This window comes from Prionailurus bengalensis, chromosome E3 (assembly GCF_016509475.1).
Source record: "Prionailurus bengalensis isolate Pbe53 chromosome E3, Fcat_Pben_1.1_paternal_pri, whole genome shotgun sequence".
NCBI lineage: Eukaryota > Metazoa > Chordata > Mammalia > Carnivora > Felidae > Prionailurus > Prionailurus bengalensis.
The window spans coordinates 5,680,272-5,698,193 of record NC_057357.1 but is presented as its reverse complement, the minus strand read 5'-3'; the positions used below and the strand labels follow the sequence as shown (position 1 = coordinate 5,698,193).

At 51.8% G+C, this 17,922-nt stretch overlaps 1 protein-coding gene across 1 annotated transcript in view; it reads right to left on the bottom strand.

The window, feature by feature from the left end:
* The window catches only part of CYTH3 (cytohesin 3), a 99,739-nt gene that overhangs the window by 6,348 nt on the left and 75,469 nt on the right, over window positions 1–17,922 (bottom strand). The window contains exons 4-9 of the mRNA XM_043559647.1: window positions 17,382–17,448; window positions 8,818–8,936; window positions 2,900–2,980; window positions 1,946–2,058; window positions 1,695–1,843; window positions 1,425–1,536 (exon numbers count right to left, since the gene is read on the bottom strand). Of these exons, the coding sequence (XP_043415582.1) occupies window positions 1,425–1,536; window positions 1,695–1,843; window positions 1,946–2,058; window positions 2,900–2,980; window positions 8,818–8,936; window positions 17,382–17,448 (641 nt within the window). The remainder of the gene's footprint in view (window positions 1–1,424; window positions 1,537–1,694; window positions 1,844–1,945; window positions 2,059–2,899; window positions 2,981–8,817; window positions 8,937–17,381; window positions 17,449–17,922) is intronic.

Below are 17,922 nucleotides of genomic sequence, written 5' to 3'. Positions count from 1 at the left end.
GGTCCGTCTCCCACGGGTGCTGAGGCCACACCAGCTGCCGGGCGGGCTTGTGCCGTCACTGCCCTTCGAGGGGCGTTCCCTGGCAACACAGGGCCGGGAGGGGCCCGGGTGCTGCTGCGGGGGTTTTGGACACGTCCCTGCTCTGGCCTCCCCTGGGGGCCCCAGAACTGACATGACCAGAGAGTCAGATGCATCTCAAAGGGGACTCAGGCCTTCAGGTCCACGGCTATGGCTCTGGGTTTCTAGGCCAAGGTCCAGAACTCTCCCAAACCTCAGCGCAGCCAGAGAAAAGTCAGAGCAAAACCCCAAATCCGAACGGCGGAGCCATGGCCTTCACAGGCCTTCACGCCTCTTTACCCTCTCCTTGATTAAAACCACAAAATCGCCAGACTTCTCTCAAGCCTGGTATCCTACAATGTGCTCTCAGAGCGCCCGGATGACGTACAGTTGTGACGTGTCACAGAAAGGCCAAGATCCCACCCCACCCCACCCAGTGTAAAAATAAAACAAAAAAACCCTCCTACCAATTTCTAAAATTGCCCAGAAAATATCAATGCTATTCTATTTCTGTGTCAATGGTTAGGAATCCTTTTGACCATCCCCAGGCCCTGTCCAGGGGTGGTGCAGACATGCGCTGTTTGGTTAGTATGAGAGGCACCCGGTGAGGCACGAAATTGGAGATGACCAGCAGGCTCGTGGCCGCTCGGGCCCTAAAGACACAGAGGGGCAAGCTCGTTCCCACGTGGCATTCCCCATGCGCTCCCGGGCGCAGAAAGGCTGGCATTCCGGCCACCCCGGGGCTGTGGGTGTCACATTCACTGCACCCTGCATGACGCTAACCCCAGCAAGTCCAAAGCCACATGGGTCAGATGAATGGCAGCCACAAATCAAAGCTTCACACAGACCAACGGGGGAGAGAGAACGAGAGAGGAGTGAGCAGCTAGGGGAGGGCAGGAAGCCACTGGGTACGTACCTCCTAACGCAGAACAAGCAGGGACAGCCCGTCACAGAACAGAAAGGTGGGAGCCACAGGCAGAAGGAAAACAAGAAGGCACATTTAAACCACGCATCAAAAATCAGCCACACCAAACCAAGAGAGAGGCACGCAGGTTCTCGCAGGAAATGCACCTGCATCTGGTGCAGAAAACTGCCTTGGGTGTATCTGGATGCTAACTGAGCAGTTTTCTGGGACGCTCGTGCAGCCCGGGCGTTATTCTCCGCCGTGGACACGGACAGGATGGCCTCGTGCGGACAGGGCGGGGCTCAAAGCGGCAGCCATCGAGTCTGGGGCGAGCGGCCGGCCGCCGCGGGCGGACTCGGCCCATCGGCCTTCGCCTATTAACGTTTCTGCCTTTGGTCGGGGGCCTTGGCTGCCGAGGGCTGGGGGCTCCGAGCGCGGGTCCCGCCCGCCGGCCGCCACTCACCCAGCTTCAGGAGCCAGCCCTCGCGGTCGGGGTTGAAGAACGTGTGCGTCAGGTCGTTGCCGTCGTCCTCCGGGATCTTAAACGGCTCGTTCTTGATGCTCTCGTACAGGTTCTGTGAGGAACACAGGCCACGGGGAGCTCAGGGATGCGGGCGGGGGAGAAAGGGCCCATCTGCACCATGTCCCCAAGGCTGGCAGGCACCGGGCCCGGTGGAGTGAGGGCCAGTGCAGGGCCCAGAAGCGGGGGGGCCCGGGGCAGGGGGGGGCTCACCCGCAGCAGCTCCTCTGGGAGGTCTCCTCCCTCGTTGATGCCGCGGTTCATGGTGACGAAGCGCTCGGCTGTGGGCTTGTCCCGCACGTTGTGGTTGTGGAGGCTGGTGTTGAGCATGATGATGGCGAAGGACAGCACGTAGCAGGTGTCTGAAAGAGGGCAGAGGGCGCAGGGGCGCTCAGCCGTCCGCCAGGCCAGCGGGGCCTGGGCAGAGGGCTCTGGTGGGGCGCCGGGACCCGACCCTCACCGACCTGTGGACTGGAAGACGCCCGGGTTGCACAGGCAGTAGCGGGACGCGAACGCCTCCATCATGCGGTCGATTTTCTGAGCCTCACCCGGAAGTCGGAAGCTCCACAGGAACTGCCTGCGGAGAAATGGACAGGAGGGGACGATGGCGTTTCCACGGTAAAGGCTGCTGGGTGCGGGGACACAGGACAGCAGGGCGGCCGGCAGAGGGACCTGGGGTGCTGGGGGCAGCCCGGCACCACTCACTACAGGGCCGGCTGGCATCCCCACCCGGAAGCCCAGGCTCTAGGCCCGCGACTGACCAGCTGGAGCCAGACCCGACGGAGCCTGTGTGGCCCTGGCTCAGCGCACAGCCATCGGAGCCCCAGTGGGGGGCACCGGAGAAGGAAACGGATCCTGTCGGTGCTGCAGAAGAGCGGAGTGTACGGGATGGTGCCTCAAGGGCACAACCAGAGGGATGACCGGGCACTTCCACGGCAGCGGCCAGCGTGGCTCAGGGCCACGAAGGAGTGTCTGAGGGCCATCCTCCCCCACTCAGCCTGATACGCAGGGACACCTGGCTTTACCGGGACAAGACAGGGACCAGGGGGCCGCCTCTGATGGCTGAGCATCCACAGGTTTGCTGTCACACCTGGGGGGTGGGGGGCACGCGCAGGGAAGGCACCCACGAGGCTGCTGATTTAGACCAAATACAGCAAGAAGCGGGCCTGTACCCAGGTGGCACAGAGACTGAGCCGCAGAACTTTCTGGAAAGAAAGTGCACACCTGACTGTCAAATACCAGGGGAGAGCACAGAAGAGCAAAGGGGCTGGGGCCAGAGTGCACACTGGCGGTCCCACCAGGGCAGGCACCATTTGGGTCCGAGAGTGCCTGTCGCGGGCCTCTGTGCTGTGAGCACCCGGCCTCTGGCTGCAGCTGCCCCCCACCTTCTCGAGAACAGCCGATGCTCCAACACTTACCTTAAGGCTTGGACGAGGTTCAGATCAGCAAACTCATGGAGCTCGACAAACGCTTGAAGAACTTTAATGTTGAAATCGTCCCTGGGAAAGAAAGCAAATGCAGTCCGAGGCCACTGCACAGGATTTCAATCCTTTCAAAAGGAAGACATTTCCTACAGCAAATGTTTGTGGGTTTTCATGCCGCGTAACTCAAAGTTAGGATCGCGTGACCGCACGTCTGGTCTCAGGCTTCGGGCAGAGGGGACTCGACAGGACATTAGTTTACATCACAGTCAGTGCGGCCAGGGTAGGGAAGCCGTCGGGACACCCCAGGCGGCTGCCAGAGCCATGCCCAGACCCTGCGGCAGCACAGGGCCCAAAGGGCAAGATGCACGTGGTCTCCTGAGTTTCCTGAGCAGTGGCCTCAGACAGCGTCCATGCTTCACAGGTGGGCTGAGGGGGCCCAGTACCGGGTCCGAAGCTGGGTCAGTTTGGAAGAGCTTTTAAAACCAAACTAAGCGTGAGAATAAAGGGCCTGAACTTTTACATAAACGTGAAAGAGGCCAACAATGTGCTTCGCTGGGACTGGGATTTCACTCCACACTGCTTCCCCAGGTTATGGTCACAAGGGACAGTAAGGACACCTCAGGCAGAGAAACGCTGTAGCTGCCACAGGGCGGTGTGGCCTCGGCAAGGCCGCAGCCACAAGTCAGGGGTCCGCCTTCCCCTCGGAGATGCCAGGCCAGCGCGCCATCAGTCAACCACAAGGAACGGCTGTGGCTCAGCGCCACCAGCAAAGAGAACCCCGGCAGCCACCCGCAGGGCTGCGCGGGGCACCGGCTCAGAGCACTTTACCCTCCTTTCCCTGAGCTCAGCGGCCGGCCGGGGGGAAGCTGCTGAGGCCGTGGGGTCCTGCGCACACGGGGCACTAATGGAGCGCCCCGGGAAGCAGCGGGCTCACGGCCCATGAGCACCAGTGACAAAGCCCGGGGAGCAGGCCCAACACCACAGGGGTTGGCCAATGGCCTGATGAGATGGCACCAGGGTGCCAGAAAGGGCGCGGTCCCGGTGGGAGCACCCCAGGAATGGCAGCAGGCAGCCAGGTTAGAGCCACAAGGGTCTGCGTTAAAGGCAAACCCCCACCCACTGTGCCAACGCCTGCCTCTTGGCAAGAGGACAGCCGGGTTATCACACGCCCCCAGGGAAGGAGCTAGGGGCCTCCAGACCCGAGGGCGGGACCAGAGAGGAAAATCAAGCCCTACTCCAGCTGCCTATTTGTCCTCCGTCGAGGGGCGCTCCTGAGGCTCAGTCCTGGGTCTACTCTTCAGCTCCAGCCACACTCCCCATGGATTTAAACACCACCTCTGAGCCAGCCACGCTGGGGCTTCTGTCTCCTGCGGGCCCCTTCTCTGAACCTTCCACCTGGATGCCCCCCACCCAGGCCCCCAAGGGGTCAACCGGCCCCAATGACCACGCCCACAGCTGCTGCTGGTCCCTGTTGATGGTGGCTCCACCGCCAGAACTTCCCACCAGCTCCATCTCAAACCCAGCTCGACCTCAAACCCGGAACCTGAGCACTTCTCACCCCGACCCCACCGCCGACCCCGCTCCCCCCAGCCTGATGGGAGCCACTCCCTGCTGGCCCCACTGCTTCTGCTGTTGCTCACCCACCACTCAACAGTCTATTCCAGAGTGGTCGGCTCGGGTTGTGACTCAGACCATGTCCTTCCCTGTCCCCCCAGGAATGGACAGAGGGCGCCATCGTCACCCTGAGAACCTCTGTCACCCTCCCCCTCCCTCTGTTCCAGCCACACGGCCCCAAACACACTAGGCAAGGCACGCTCCCACCCATGACCCTCTGCCTGTCCTGCTGGCCTCCAACACAACACTTGCCTGCAGAACACCCTCGTCCCCTCTCTGCCCTTGCACAAACATCATGTTGTCAATGACAGGACCCTGACCAGCCCATCACAACCGGCTACTAACACCCCTACCTCAGCTCACCCAAAGCCCTTATGTGCCTCTACTCCGCCCCATCACCTTCCAACAAAGGACAGAACCGGTTTTCGTATTTATTATGCTTATCACGTAATGCCTGTATCGTTCTGGCAGATTACAGCTCCCCGAGTGGGTGAATGCTTTTTTTTTTTTTTTTAAACACAACCCAGGGTCCTAAAACAGAGCCTGGCACGGACTCAGAACTTCGCGTTTTTTGGAACTCAAATCCTGCAGGCACTCAGTATTTGTAGACTACAGGAAATTGCCAGACTGCACTTCGCACAAGTTCTGCAGTTAATCTCACATGCCTGCCAGACAGCAACGGAGAGCTCGGACTCAGGCCCTCATGGAAGCTGAGATTCAAGGAGGTGCCACAATCCCTGGGTCACTCATCAGGTTTTGTGGTTTGGTTTTGTTTTTGTCCTTTTTAGCAGCTCCATTCAAACCTAATTCCCACTCCATACAACTGTCCAATTTCAAGGGTACCATTCGATGGTTTCAAGTGTATCTGTGCAACCATCACCACAATCCATTCCTGAATACTTTTAACACCCCAAAAAGAAACCCCAGCCCTTTCTCCTCGCCCTCTGCCAGCCCCAGGCAACCACTGGTCTGCTCTTTGTCTGTGTGAATTCACCTCTTCTGAGCGCTCCATATAAACGGAGGAACACAATACGTGGTCTTCGTGACTGGCTTCTTTTACGATCTTAGTGTGTTCGTCCAGATTGCGGCACGTATCAGGCCTCTGCTTCTCCTCGCTGCCACGTAATACCCCACTGTATGGACATACCACATCGTGTTCGTCCGTCAGCTGAGGGATATCTGAGTTGATGGATCTGAACAGTTTCCAGTCTTTGGCTATCAAGAATTAGCTGGCTATGAACATTTGTGCACAAGCATTTGTGCACACATAGGTTTTTATTTCTCTTGGGTATAAACCCGGGTCACACGGTGACTTTAGTATTTTCAGGAAGTGCCACAGCCACTTTTTATCCAACTGGCAGCATATGACTGATTTCTCCACATCCTTGGCAACATTTTTTTTTTTTTAACGTATGTTCATTTTTGAGAGAGGGGCACAGTGCAAACAGGGGAGTGGCAGAGAGAAAGAGGGAGACACAGAATCTTAATGGTCTTTTAAAATTATTATTATAGACACCCCAGATGTCAAGTAGTATCCCACTGTGGTTTTGATCTGCAGCTCCCTGACAGCTAATGATGTTGACCATCCCATCATGTGCTTATTAGCCATTCTCCTTATGACCTTATCATAAACTGATTTATGGATCCTCTTGGGAGAAACATCTATTCAGAGACTTTGCTCATTTTATAACTGTCTTTTTATTATTGAGTGGTTAAGACTTCTTCATATATTCTGGATAGAAGTCTTTATCGGATTTATACATGATTTATAAAAAAATTTCTCCCATTCTGTGGGCTGCCTCTTCACATTCTTGATGAGGTCCTATGAAGCACAAGAGTTTTCAAGTTTGATGATATCCATTTTATCTATATTTTTCTTTTGCTGTTTATGTTTTTGGAGTCACATCTAAGAAACTCTTGCCTAATCCAAAGTCACAAAAATTTACCCCTATGTTTTCCTCTAAGCGTTCTACAGTTTTCCTTCTTATGTGTAGGTCTTTGATCCATTTTAATTTTTGCGTACGGTGAGTGGTCCAGTAATATTCTTCCGCACGTGGACATCCAGCTGTATCAGACCATTGGTTGAAAAGACTATTGTTAGGATGCCTAGGTGGCTCAGTCATTTAAGCACCCAACTTCGGCTCAGGTCATGATCTCGCAGTTTGTGGGTTCGAGCCCCACGTAGGGCTCTGTGCTGACAGCTCAGAGCCTGGAAACTGCTTTGGATTCTGTGTCTCCCCCTCTCTCCATCCCTCACACCCTCCCTCCCTCCCTCTCTAAAAACAAACATTAAAAAAAAAAAAAGCCATTCTTTCCCCCGCTGAACCATCTTGACATCTTTATTGAAAATCCTTTGGACAGTAAATGTGAGGGTTTATTTCTAGGTTCTCAATTCTATTCCATGACCTAGAAGTCTATCTTTATGCCAGTACCATCCCATCTTGATTACTGTAGCTTCAATCTGTCAAAAAATGTGAGTTCTGCAACTTTGTTCTTCTTTTTCATGATTGTGGCTACTTTCGTTCCCATAAATGTCTACGTTAATTTTGGGATGAGTTTGTCACCTTCTACAAAGAAATTAGCTGGGTTTTCATAGGGAATGAGTTAAATCTATAGATCAATGTAGGTGGTATTGTCCTCTTTGCAATACTAAGTCTTCCTATCCATGAACATGGGATATCTTTCTTTCCATCTATGCAGGCCTTTTCATTTTTTTTCAATGTTTTGTAGTTCACAGTAAAAATTTTGTACTATGTTAAATTTATTCCTAAGGGTTTTATTCTTTTTAATATTATTACAAAATGGAGCTGTTTTCTTAATGTCTCTTCCAAATTTGTTCATTGCTACCATTTACAACTACAATTGAATTTGACATACTGGTCTTGTAACCTGCAGCCATACTGAACTTGTTAGTTCTAATGTTTTTAGTGATTCCTCAGGATTTTCTACACAGTGATTATGTCCTCTGCAAGCCAAGTTTTATTTCTTACTTTCCAAACTAGATGCTTTTTAATTTCTTTTTCCTGCCTAACTAGAACTGACAGTACCATGTTGAAGAGAAGTGGTGAGAGCAGTCAACCTTATCTTGTTCTTGCTCTAAGGAGAAAGCATGACGTGAACTTGGGGGTGTCACAGGTGCCCAACATCATGTCGAGGAAGTTCCTTTCTTCTCCTGGTTTGTTGAATGCTTTTGTCACGAGTCAGTGAATGCTGTCATATGCCTCTCCAGCATCTATTGGGATGATCATGTGGGTTTTGCGCTTTATTGTACTGATACAGTATATTACTTTGACTTTTGTATGCTACACTAACCTTGCATTCATGGGGATGAAAGTACAGGTATATGGTCATTTTTATATATTGCTGGATTTGATTAACTAATATTTACTTGAGGAGTTTTGCCCTAACAGTCATAGGAGACACTGCTATCTAGGTTGTAGATACTCCTCTGTAGGAGAGACAGAGAGAAACAGAGCACAAGCGAGGTAGGGGCAGAGAGAGAGGGAGACACAGAATCCAAAGCAGGCTCCAGGCTCTGAGCTGTCAGCACAGAGCCTGACACAGGGCTCGAACCCACAAACCATGAGATCATGACCTGAGCCAAAGTCGGATGCTTAACCAATGGAGCCAGCCAGATGCCCCCGTAGGTTTTTTTAAACTGTGGCCTCACAGAATGAGTTGGGAAGTGTTCTGCTTTCCGCCTTTGATCGTTTCAAAAAGCGAGAAACAGAAACCACCCTGGTTGACCAACCAGTGGGCTTTTGTTTAAAAATGCTCATTTGGTCCTTGACCAGAACCTGCTTTTGGGTATTTGGGGGCTGTGCTGCCTTACTTAGACTTCTGCCCTCGGCTCTGCTAAGCAGGTCAAAGAGACCTTTAAGTGGAGAAGGCTGGGAACGTAGATCTGACCAGCTGCTCACCATTTAAAAAATTAACTAACTTCCTATCTTCATTCATACCAGCAAGTAACAGGGGTAGGAAAACCACCAGGAAATCTGGTGCATTTCTGGACCAAACATGAAAAGAAGACGAAGATGCCTTCTGAGGTTCGGAGAAGAGGCAGCGCCGTCTTCAGTTCTGCTGTGGCTCCCTGAGCGAAGTTCCAGAGAGCACAGACCCCCACCTGGCTCCCAAAGAGGCACCCCTCTCCCCTCTCAGGGCAGAGGAGAGGACGGGATGGGACTGAGCAAACCATTCCTGGGGAGCAGCACGTGTGCCCCCAGGCCCACAGGCAACTGAGACAGACCCTGGTGTGGAGGGTGGACCCAGGTCAGGCTGCTCCTTCTCCTTCAACTTACCTCTCACCCAGATAGTCCCCGATCACGGTCTTATTTAGGCCTTCTCCTTTATACAGGAACTGGGCCACGTCCTCTGGGGAGCTCTGCAGCAGGTCATTCTCTATTAGAAACTGAATTCCCTGAAGAACATAAGGAAGGAAGCTCTCGTTAGGAGGGTCGCCCAGACTCCTTTGAAAAGACAGAAAGACATCTAGAGTGATGATCTCACCGGCTGGGCCAGGCAAAAATAACAGCACGCTCGGATTCTCACTCACACCCCATAGGACATTGTGTCCACCAGAGAAAAGCAAGTTCATTCCTCCTGGAAACTTAACAGGCTAAAAGGCAAATAAACAGGTTGCTGGGCAAACCATTACAAGGAAGTTCTTAGAGATTTTAAAGGCAGAGGTAATAACAGCACTGAATTTCCCAAGCTCAGAAGAACAAATCTGCCGTGTGTGCACAAGAGGAACGCGTTGTACGTGGTCAGCCAAGCCAGGCCCGCCAAAGCTGCCCTTTTTCCTTGCCTTTCCTCACTAAATAATCACTTTCCCAGCCTCCCTTGTAACTCGAAGTGACCTTGTGACCTTGTAGCTAGAACTGACAGATCTGGTCAGAAAGCAGTCTGCAGGGAGGACCTGGGGAAGGTGGTGCCTTCTCGATAAAAAGGGGCTCACAGGCAGACACCGCTCCTTCTTCCTCCTTCCTGCCGCGAATGCAGATGTGATGGCGGGAACCGTCACGGCCACCGGACGAAGGGAAAGGCCCGGACCAACACAGGGCCTGGGTCCTGACACTTGGGAGCCACTTGTCACACTGCAGCCACCTCTGCTGTGTGGGCAAACAGTGCGCTGTGCAAGCTGTGTTTACAAGACTTTCTGTCGGCTGTGGCTGAATGTGTTCACTGATCCCTGGGCCACCGAGTCTAAGCCACTGAAAATTCATGCCCGCTTGAAGGCCTTAAAGGGCACAGGTGACGACGTCTAAGTGAAAGACTGCAGAGGGGCTGCTCTGCCCAAATTAGCCTTGCTCATCCCGGAGAAGTCCTGATAAGACTGAATGAGTTGTGCTCATCCTGGAAAAGTTCTAATAACACTGAAATTTTACCTCGGACACAGCTTCTGAGCTGATTTCGAGATCCATGCCGGCCAAGCTCTTAAGGGAATTCTCTCATCTCTTGCTACAGATTCGGAGGTGATTTTCCAGATGAAACTCTCAGTGCCCGGGACCTGGGCTCCCTCACACCACATGGTCCATGCTGAGCTGTCAGCACGGAGTCAGACACGGGGCTCGAAACCACAAATGCCAAGATCATGACCTGAGTCGAAGCCTGGTGCTTAACCAACTGGGCCACCTAGACGCCCCACCACATGGTCCATCTCAAGTCTTAGTTTTTCAAACACGTGAATGTCCACAGCGGCCTTATTTAGAATTCCCCCAAACTGGCAACAACCCAACATCCAATCAGTGAGGAGAGAGAAACCTATTCTGGTAGATTCCATATGATGGAACACTACACAGCAGTGAGACAGAACAAACGCACTACATGGAACAATCTGACAGGCGTGATACGGAGCAAAAGGACGACACAGAGAGGACCTTAACTCCATTTACATCAAGTTCAAGACAAGCAACACTGCCCTGTGGGGACAGAGTGGAATTCGCTCACCAAGAGGAGACACAGACAGACACTCCTAACGCCCCCAACCACATTGTGCTCTGGGTCACACGAGAATTTTAATTTGTAAGAAATCGTCAAGCTGTGCACTCAAACTTTGTGCACCATATGCTGTTCTTCAAAAAATAAAAAAGTTTACCAAAAACTCAGTGTGTCTGACTATCCTAAATTAACTCTCGTCTATTTCTGGTGGGAGCTGAAGCGAGCACAGACCCCCTGGGTACCGTCTCCTGAGCAAGAAGACATGCACATACCGCAACAAAGCATTCCAGTCCCAAGTGTGCACCTGTCCTACCAGGTCCCCAGAAAACAAGCTATGGGACGAAAGTGATGACGCTGGTATCTCATTGCCCCAAGTGCCATTTGAACCCAGCACCCAGGGTGAGGCAGGTGCAGGAGCGTGGTGGATGGGAGGGGAGCTCTGGGCGGCAGGGTAGAGGTTTACTGTCTGACCTAACGTCCTTGGCAAAGAGGTCAGAGGCCACAGCTGCCCTGGTCTGCCTCTTTGGACTCCATGTCCCAAGGACTCACCGACTGGCTGTGGGTGCAACTGGTAGATCCCACAGCCCCCCAAACTGCAAGAACGGGGGAGAAAGCATCCAAAGGAGCCCAAGATCCTGGGACCAAGGGAGCGGCACAAACAGATGCTCCCTGGGGTATGCCTGGCTGGCATCTGGAGCGACATCCCTGGCCTAGTGTTTCATGACCACTGTGGCTGTGACGGTGGCCAGGGTGGTGGCCCGCCGTTCTGAAACCGCAAGCTGCAGGCTGTTTTGCAGCCAGTTCCCCGTGGCCACCTCCCTTCTGCCCGTGCTACTGTGCCTCACAACCTTGGTGGGGCCATGGCTCTGAGAGGGTCCTGTATCCGTCCAGCCCTGCACTCTCTTCAGCCTCCCAGCAGCCCCCAGAGTCCGTAAGCCCAGCAATTTCTGCAGTCTCAAGGTCCCGGGCACTCCATCAGTCTATGCTGCTGGGCCTGGTGATAAGCTCTCCAGAGCTGCTCATGACCTGCCCTACAATTCCAGCACTAGGAAGGTCCTCAGGGAGGAGCCTCAAAAACTGGGATCTGAGAAGAGCAAGTAGGTTCAGAACAAGGTAATCCTGTCTGCACTTCAAGGGTACAGAAGGCGCCAGAGGAGCCCCAAGTCAAGCTCCAGCTCCCTCTGCAAGAGGCACCGGAAAACACGGAGCCAATGGGGGCAAGCCCAGGCCAGCGACTAGTAAGAGAAAATGGAGCAAAAGCTCGAGTCAAAGAGAGCATTTATTCAGGAGAAACCAGACCCAGAGGCAGAGGAGGAAGACACAGAAGCCATCCTCGTACAAGGCAGGGGAGGCATCACCGTCCATGTGACGTGGACGCTGAGACTACAACGATGGGCCCACAAGCCGGGGGACCACCAAGGACCACTGGCAGCCACCACAGGCTGGGAGGGAGGCCCAGAGCAGACCCTCCATCAGAGCTTCTGAAAGGAACCGACCCGCCCACACCCGGACCTCACACTTCTGGCCTCTGGGACTGTGAGACACCGCATTTCTATTGTTTTAAGCCACCAAGTCTGTGGCCATTTATTCTAGCAGCCCAGGACCCGAATACAGTAGGCCAATACTAATAAATGTCCTAGTATTATTAGATAATATGAATGTTTCAAAATACTATTTAGAAAATCAAACAGTAGAATCTACTGAAGGTGGGGGGGAGGGGGAACCATTCAAACCATTACACCTACCCCATCTCTCCCTATTTCCTTATTTTCAACCTGGGCACTTTCTGCTCTCAATGTGTGTCTCAATCAGAACATGCCTGGACTTTACTGTTGTTTTCCTTTTAACCTAATGTGAAGGTGCTTGTAAGAGGTCACGGGGCCAAATCAAACTTCTGGGGCTTATGGATTTGATACACTCGTCCCTGAGCCTTCACTTATGCTGTGTATTTGTGACATCTTTTTAGCCTTCTGTTGAATTCAAGTTTTCTGTATTCAATTTTTCCGAGTAATTCAGAAATCCTACCTTATCCCTGTTTTTGGCGGCTCCTCTTAAAATTTTACGTTAAACTCACATTCAGCTGTGAACATCTAGAACACCTTGGCCAGCGTTTACTTCCCTACTTCCCTTCTCCCTTGCTACGTATATACAGTTGACCCTCGAACAATGCAGGGGTTAGGGGCTCCAACACTCCACAGAGTCAAAAGTCTGCATAAATCTTTTTTAAAAAAGATTTTTAGGGGCACCTGGGTGGCTCAGTCGGTTAAGCTGCTGACTTCGGCTCAGGTCATGATCTTACAGTTCATGGGTTCGAGCCCTGTGTCGGACTCTGCTGACAGCTCGGAGCCTGGAGCCTGCTTCCGATTCTGTGTGTGTGTGTGTGTGTCTCTCTCTCTCTGCCCTTCCCCTGCTCATGATCTGTTTCTCTCCCTCTCTCTCAAAAAATTAAATAAACATTTAAAAAAAATTAAAAAGATTTTTTTAAACATTTATTTTTGAGAGAGAGAGAGAGAGACAGAGTGTGAGCTGGGGAAGGGCAGAGAGAGAGAGAGGAAGACACAGAATCTGAAGCAGGCTCCAGGCTCTGAGCTGTCAGCACAGAGCCCGACGCAGAGCTCAAACTCACGAGCCGTGAGATCATGACCTGAACCGAAGGTGGATGCTTAACTGAGCCGCCCAGGCGCCCCTGCAAGTAACTTTTAAATAAAAAAAAAAATTGTACTGCTTATTTTTTGAGAGAGAGAAAAAATGTGCATGGGGGAGGGGCAAAGAGAGAGAGAGATAGAGAACCCGAAGTAGGCTCCACACTGTCCGTGCAAAGCCCAACACGGGGCTCAAACCCATGAACCGTGAGATCATGACCTGAGCTGAAGTCGGATACTCAACTGACTGAACGAACCAGGAGGCCCGTAACTTTGGACTCCCAGAAAACCCAACTACTAAAAGCCTACTGTTGACCAGAAACCTTACCGATAACATAAGCAGTCAATTAACCCATTTTATACCTTATGTACATTATGTACTATATTCCTACAATAGTATCACAAGGTTACGATATCATAATAACAGTCTTAGCAGAGTTAGCTGGAGAAAAGAAAATGTCACTGAAAAATTCATGGGGAGAAAATACATTCACAGGGCTGAACTGTACGTACTGAAAACAAAAATCCAGGTGTTCACTGGACCCTTGCACTCAAACCCGTGCTGTTCAAGGGTGAACCGTATGGAGATAATCTAGGCCTTTGGTTTGAAAATACTCCTTCACCAATCTCTCACTTAGACTTAACTGAACGTTTGCTGGCTTCTCTGCGTCTGTCTCGCTTGGTCCTGCAGCTGCTCTTGGATTCGTGGTTTCTTCCAGGTGCACCGCTCCCAGAAGGTCCTTGCGGTTACTTTCATGAGTCCTTGCATATCTGAAGTGTCCTCACTGGTCTCCTCATGGGCAACTGTCTTGATACACGGAATTCTAGGTTTTAGGTCCCGCCTCCTCCCTGCTGTCTTTTATCCAGTGTTGCTGTTGTGATCCCTTTCTTCTTAATCTGGTCTTTCGTCCCTGGAAAGCCAGTGATTTTCTCTTTATCCACAAGTTTCCTGGCATTTTACTTGACATTTCTATGTACAAGTTTTTTAAACCTTTATCCTGCTTGGCCTACAGTGAGCCCTTTAAATTTGAGGGTTTTATCTTAATCTAGTTCAGAAATATTCCAGTATTTCTTTGAAATACATCCTCCACTCTGGCTTCTGTTCTCTCCTCCTGGGACTTCTGCTCGATGAAAGCGGGGCTGCCCGACATGCTCCCCAATCTTGCGGACCTGCCCAGAGCTCCGGAGAGAACCACGTAGCGCCACGGCCCAGCCTGCCCGTGGCCCCATCCCTGCTCCGTGCCACAGGTTTCTAAGGGTGTCATTCTTCACTCAACAGTCAGCTGAGTGTCCGACTTTGGCTCAGGTCACGATCTCATGGTTCGGGGGTTTGAGCCCCATGTCAGGCTTTGCGGAGATGGCGGAGATCTTTTCCACAACTCCGTTTTTGCACTGAGGACAAGCAACACGCTATCATCTCTGATGCGATGTATAATACACAAAACTGCCCTACTTTTAACATTTCCATGTTGGTTCTGTTCCTGGAGTTTCACGTCTCTCTCACGAGGTCAAGCAGCTTGTACATTTGGTGATTCCTGGTTGCGCGTTCACCTTTGTACCGAAGGTTCTCCGGTGGCCAAACCGAACGCCATTGGTTTCCGGAGTGGGTGACGGGCCCAGGGGGGTGCTCAGAAACTGGTCTCTGGGAGTGGGGGTTTCTCCTCCTCGGTGAGGCCAGACGAGAAGAGACGCCTGCTCTCCCACCTGGGGGCACATGTCACCGCCTGGCGCAAATGCAGCCAGGGCAAACAGTCTGGACATCCCCTCTATGGTCCCAGGACACACCCCTGCCGCCCAAGGGAGCCGAACCCGACACGGCTCTCCTTTCCCAGAGCAATTTTTCCTGAGTATACTTTGGACTACTGTTCATCTTTTGTCTTTCTGGGTTCCCTCAACTTCTAGTCCACTGGGTGAACTCGTGCTTGTTATAGATTTATACGTTATATTTTTAAAGGCATCTCTAGGAAACTGCGAATAAAAGAGAGAGGCTGGCGAATGTCTCAGCTTCCTCGACTGAATCAACTTCTCCTCTTACCGAATGTGTGTGTGTCCCAAAAATTCCAATCTTGAAGCTTTAAACCCCCCACCCCCCCAGTGATGGTGTCACGAAGTGGGGCCTCTGGGAGGCAATTAGAGTTAGATGACGTCATCTGAGCAGGGCTCCTACCTGATGGAACTGGGGCCCTTGTAAGAAGACACACCAGGGAGCTCTCTCCCGCGTTTTCTCCACCATGTGAGGACACAGTGAGGAGGCGGCCGTCTGAAGTCAGGAGAAGAGCTCTCACCAGAACCTGGCCGCGCTGGCATCCTGATCCGATTTCCAACATCCAGACTGTGAAAACGTCTATCGCGTAAGCCACCAGTCTACGGTATTTGGTTATGGCGGCCCAAGACGACTCAGTGGACTCAGGGAAGTGCTATAATCATCTACCAAACCAGAGAACTTTGATAATTTTTCCCCGCAAAAGACCACATATACACTAAATTTGCCATCTGCCTTTACTGAGCAACATAATAAGTTGTTGGACAGAACCCATGATGAATATCTTAAAAATCCTTCAGGTGGAGAGGTATGTACACAAAATGAAGCCTGTAGAGCAACTCGGCACAGCCAAAGCAAAGCAGGTGAGCACCCCTCCGTGGACGTGGACAGATCCACACGGCTGACCAGGGCTCTGGGACCTCCCAGCTGGGCTCAGGGCTACCTACAAACCAACCCCAGAGTCCTGCAGGAGCTAAGTGCAGTGGTTATGGGCCTGAGTCTCAAGTGGATTCCTTGCTCAAGACACTAGGCAAGTCTCAGTGGCTCTGTGCCTCACTTTCCCCAACTGTGAAACAGGAATTAAAACTGGAACCTACCCCATAAGGTTAAGTATACTAATTCAGTGCCGTGCTAGACAGTTCCTGACACGTGGCAAGTTCAATCTACGTCTGCCCTTATTACTGTAACTCTGATTCCCGGTACACGTAGAACAAGGACACAGGCAAGAACCTGACAGAACTCCTGCAGAGTGGCAGCAGCACTGAAAAAATAAGCATATTTGGGGCGCCTGAGTGGCTCAGTCGGTTGAGCGTCGGACTTCAGCTCAGGTCATGATCACATGGTTCGTGAGTTCGAGCCCCACGTCAGGCTCTGTGCTGACGGCTCGGAGCCTGGAGGCTCCTTCGGATTCTGTGTCTACCCACCCCCCCTTCTCTACCCTCCCCCACTCGTGCTCTGTCTCTGTCTCAAAAATAAATAAACATTAAATTAATTAATTAATTAAATAAACAAGCGTATTTGCGGGCGCCTGGGTGGCCTGTCAGTTAAGGGTCCAACTCTTGATTTCAGCTCAGGTCATGATCTCACGGTTCCTGAGTTCGAGCGCCTCATCAGGCTCCACGCTGACAGTGCAGAGGCTGCTTGGGATTCTTGCTTTCTCAAAATAAACAAACTTAAAAAAATAATAATAATAAGTGTATTTGTGTGTCCTTCGTGCGGAGGACCTGAATTCATCCATGAACGTATTGGCATGCTATCATGTGCTATAACTTAGAACAAGTGATGTATCTCTCAAGATGTTTCCACTGCTTACCAAATCTGATTAAGTCAACTCTGTAAACCCAACTAACTCCTAAGGGAAAAAACAAAACTGCTTCTAACTCCAAACCTCAAGTCGTTATCAAATTCACAAAATCGTTCCCACTGACAATTTCATTTCACCCTCAGAGACAAGCAGCTTTGTGTTGAAGGTTTCATCTTCTTCAGGCGTTTTCCTAGAAAATCCAACTTGAGGAAAGACCAGGTAGTGGCTTAAACCAGGAGAGTTCCTCAGTCTCAGGCAGACATCTTCTCTCTCGAAGGTGAATGGAAGGAATCAAGTCCTCTGAGGTGAACGATTGAACACCCACCCCCCTCTCCAGACCCAACACACCAGCTGCAGCCCTGCCCACTGGCTGACCAAGCACCCCCCCACCCCCACCCCGGGCTTCAGGCTGTACGTCAGCAGGAAGACCCCCACCTCTCAGGCTGGCCCCAGTGAGGCCCACACACGCTGGCCACTCCCAGGAGGCCCGTCCTCACCCTGAGCCTCACGCGCAAAGAAAGGTCTTTGGGCCCAGACACCAAGTCAATGGGCACTTTTGCTTCCCCCCAACTCACTAGCAGCCCCTTCGTGATAAAAATTTAACATCACTCAGTATTTTTATGAGGGTATGACCACCTTTGTCCAGAAGGAGAGAACCATTAAAATGGATGAATCGTTCAATCTCTTGCAGGCCAGAAAACTAGAATGTCTGCTTACCTTTTTGGGATCCATGTTGAATTTCTTCCTCCCCATAGCTATCTGCTTGTTCCTCTGGGTAGTTTTGCTACACATTTGAGACAGTTGAGAAATCATCAGCTGACGTTTGCACCAAGTGCAAAAGGGAACACAATCTCCTCTGGTACTTCCGCTGCAGAAAACCACCCAGACGCCCCCAGCCCTCCATCTGCCCACTCCGCCCACCCCCCACCTCCCTATCTCCCCGCCCATCGCAGAAGCGGCACACAAGGCTGCCGGGCTCTTTTCTACATTTGATTACTTCTTCAGAAAAAGCTAATAATGACTAAGAAACAGCGACTTAAGGAAAGCATAGTTCCCTTCTGTACAGAAAGGCTGCTTCTTTGGAGGTTAATGTGGAAGGGCCTGTGCTTCCCCGGGAAGGGAGAGGAGAGAAGGACCCCAACTCCTCCGCGGAAAGGAGGAAGGGGTGAGGGGAAGAGAGCAGAGCAATCAACCACCTCACAAGGGCTGCCCCACTTCAGGATCCCAACTTTACAGTCCCTGCTGTGGCCCCGCTCTG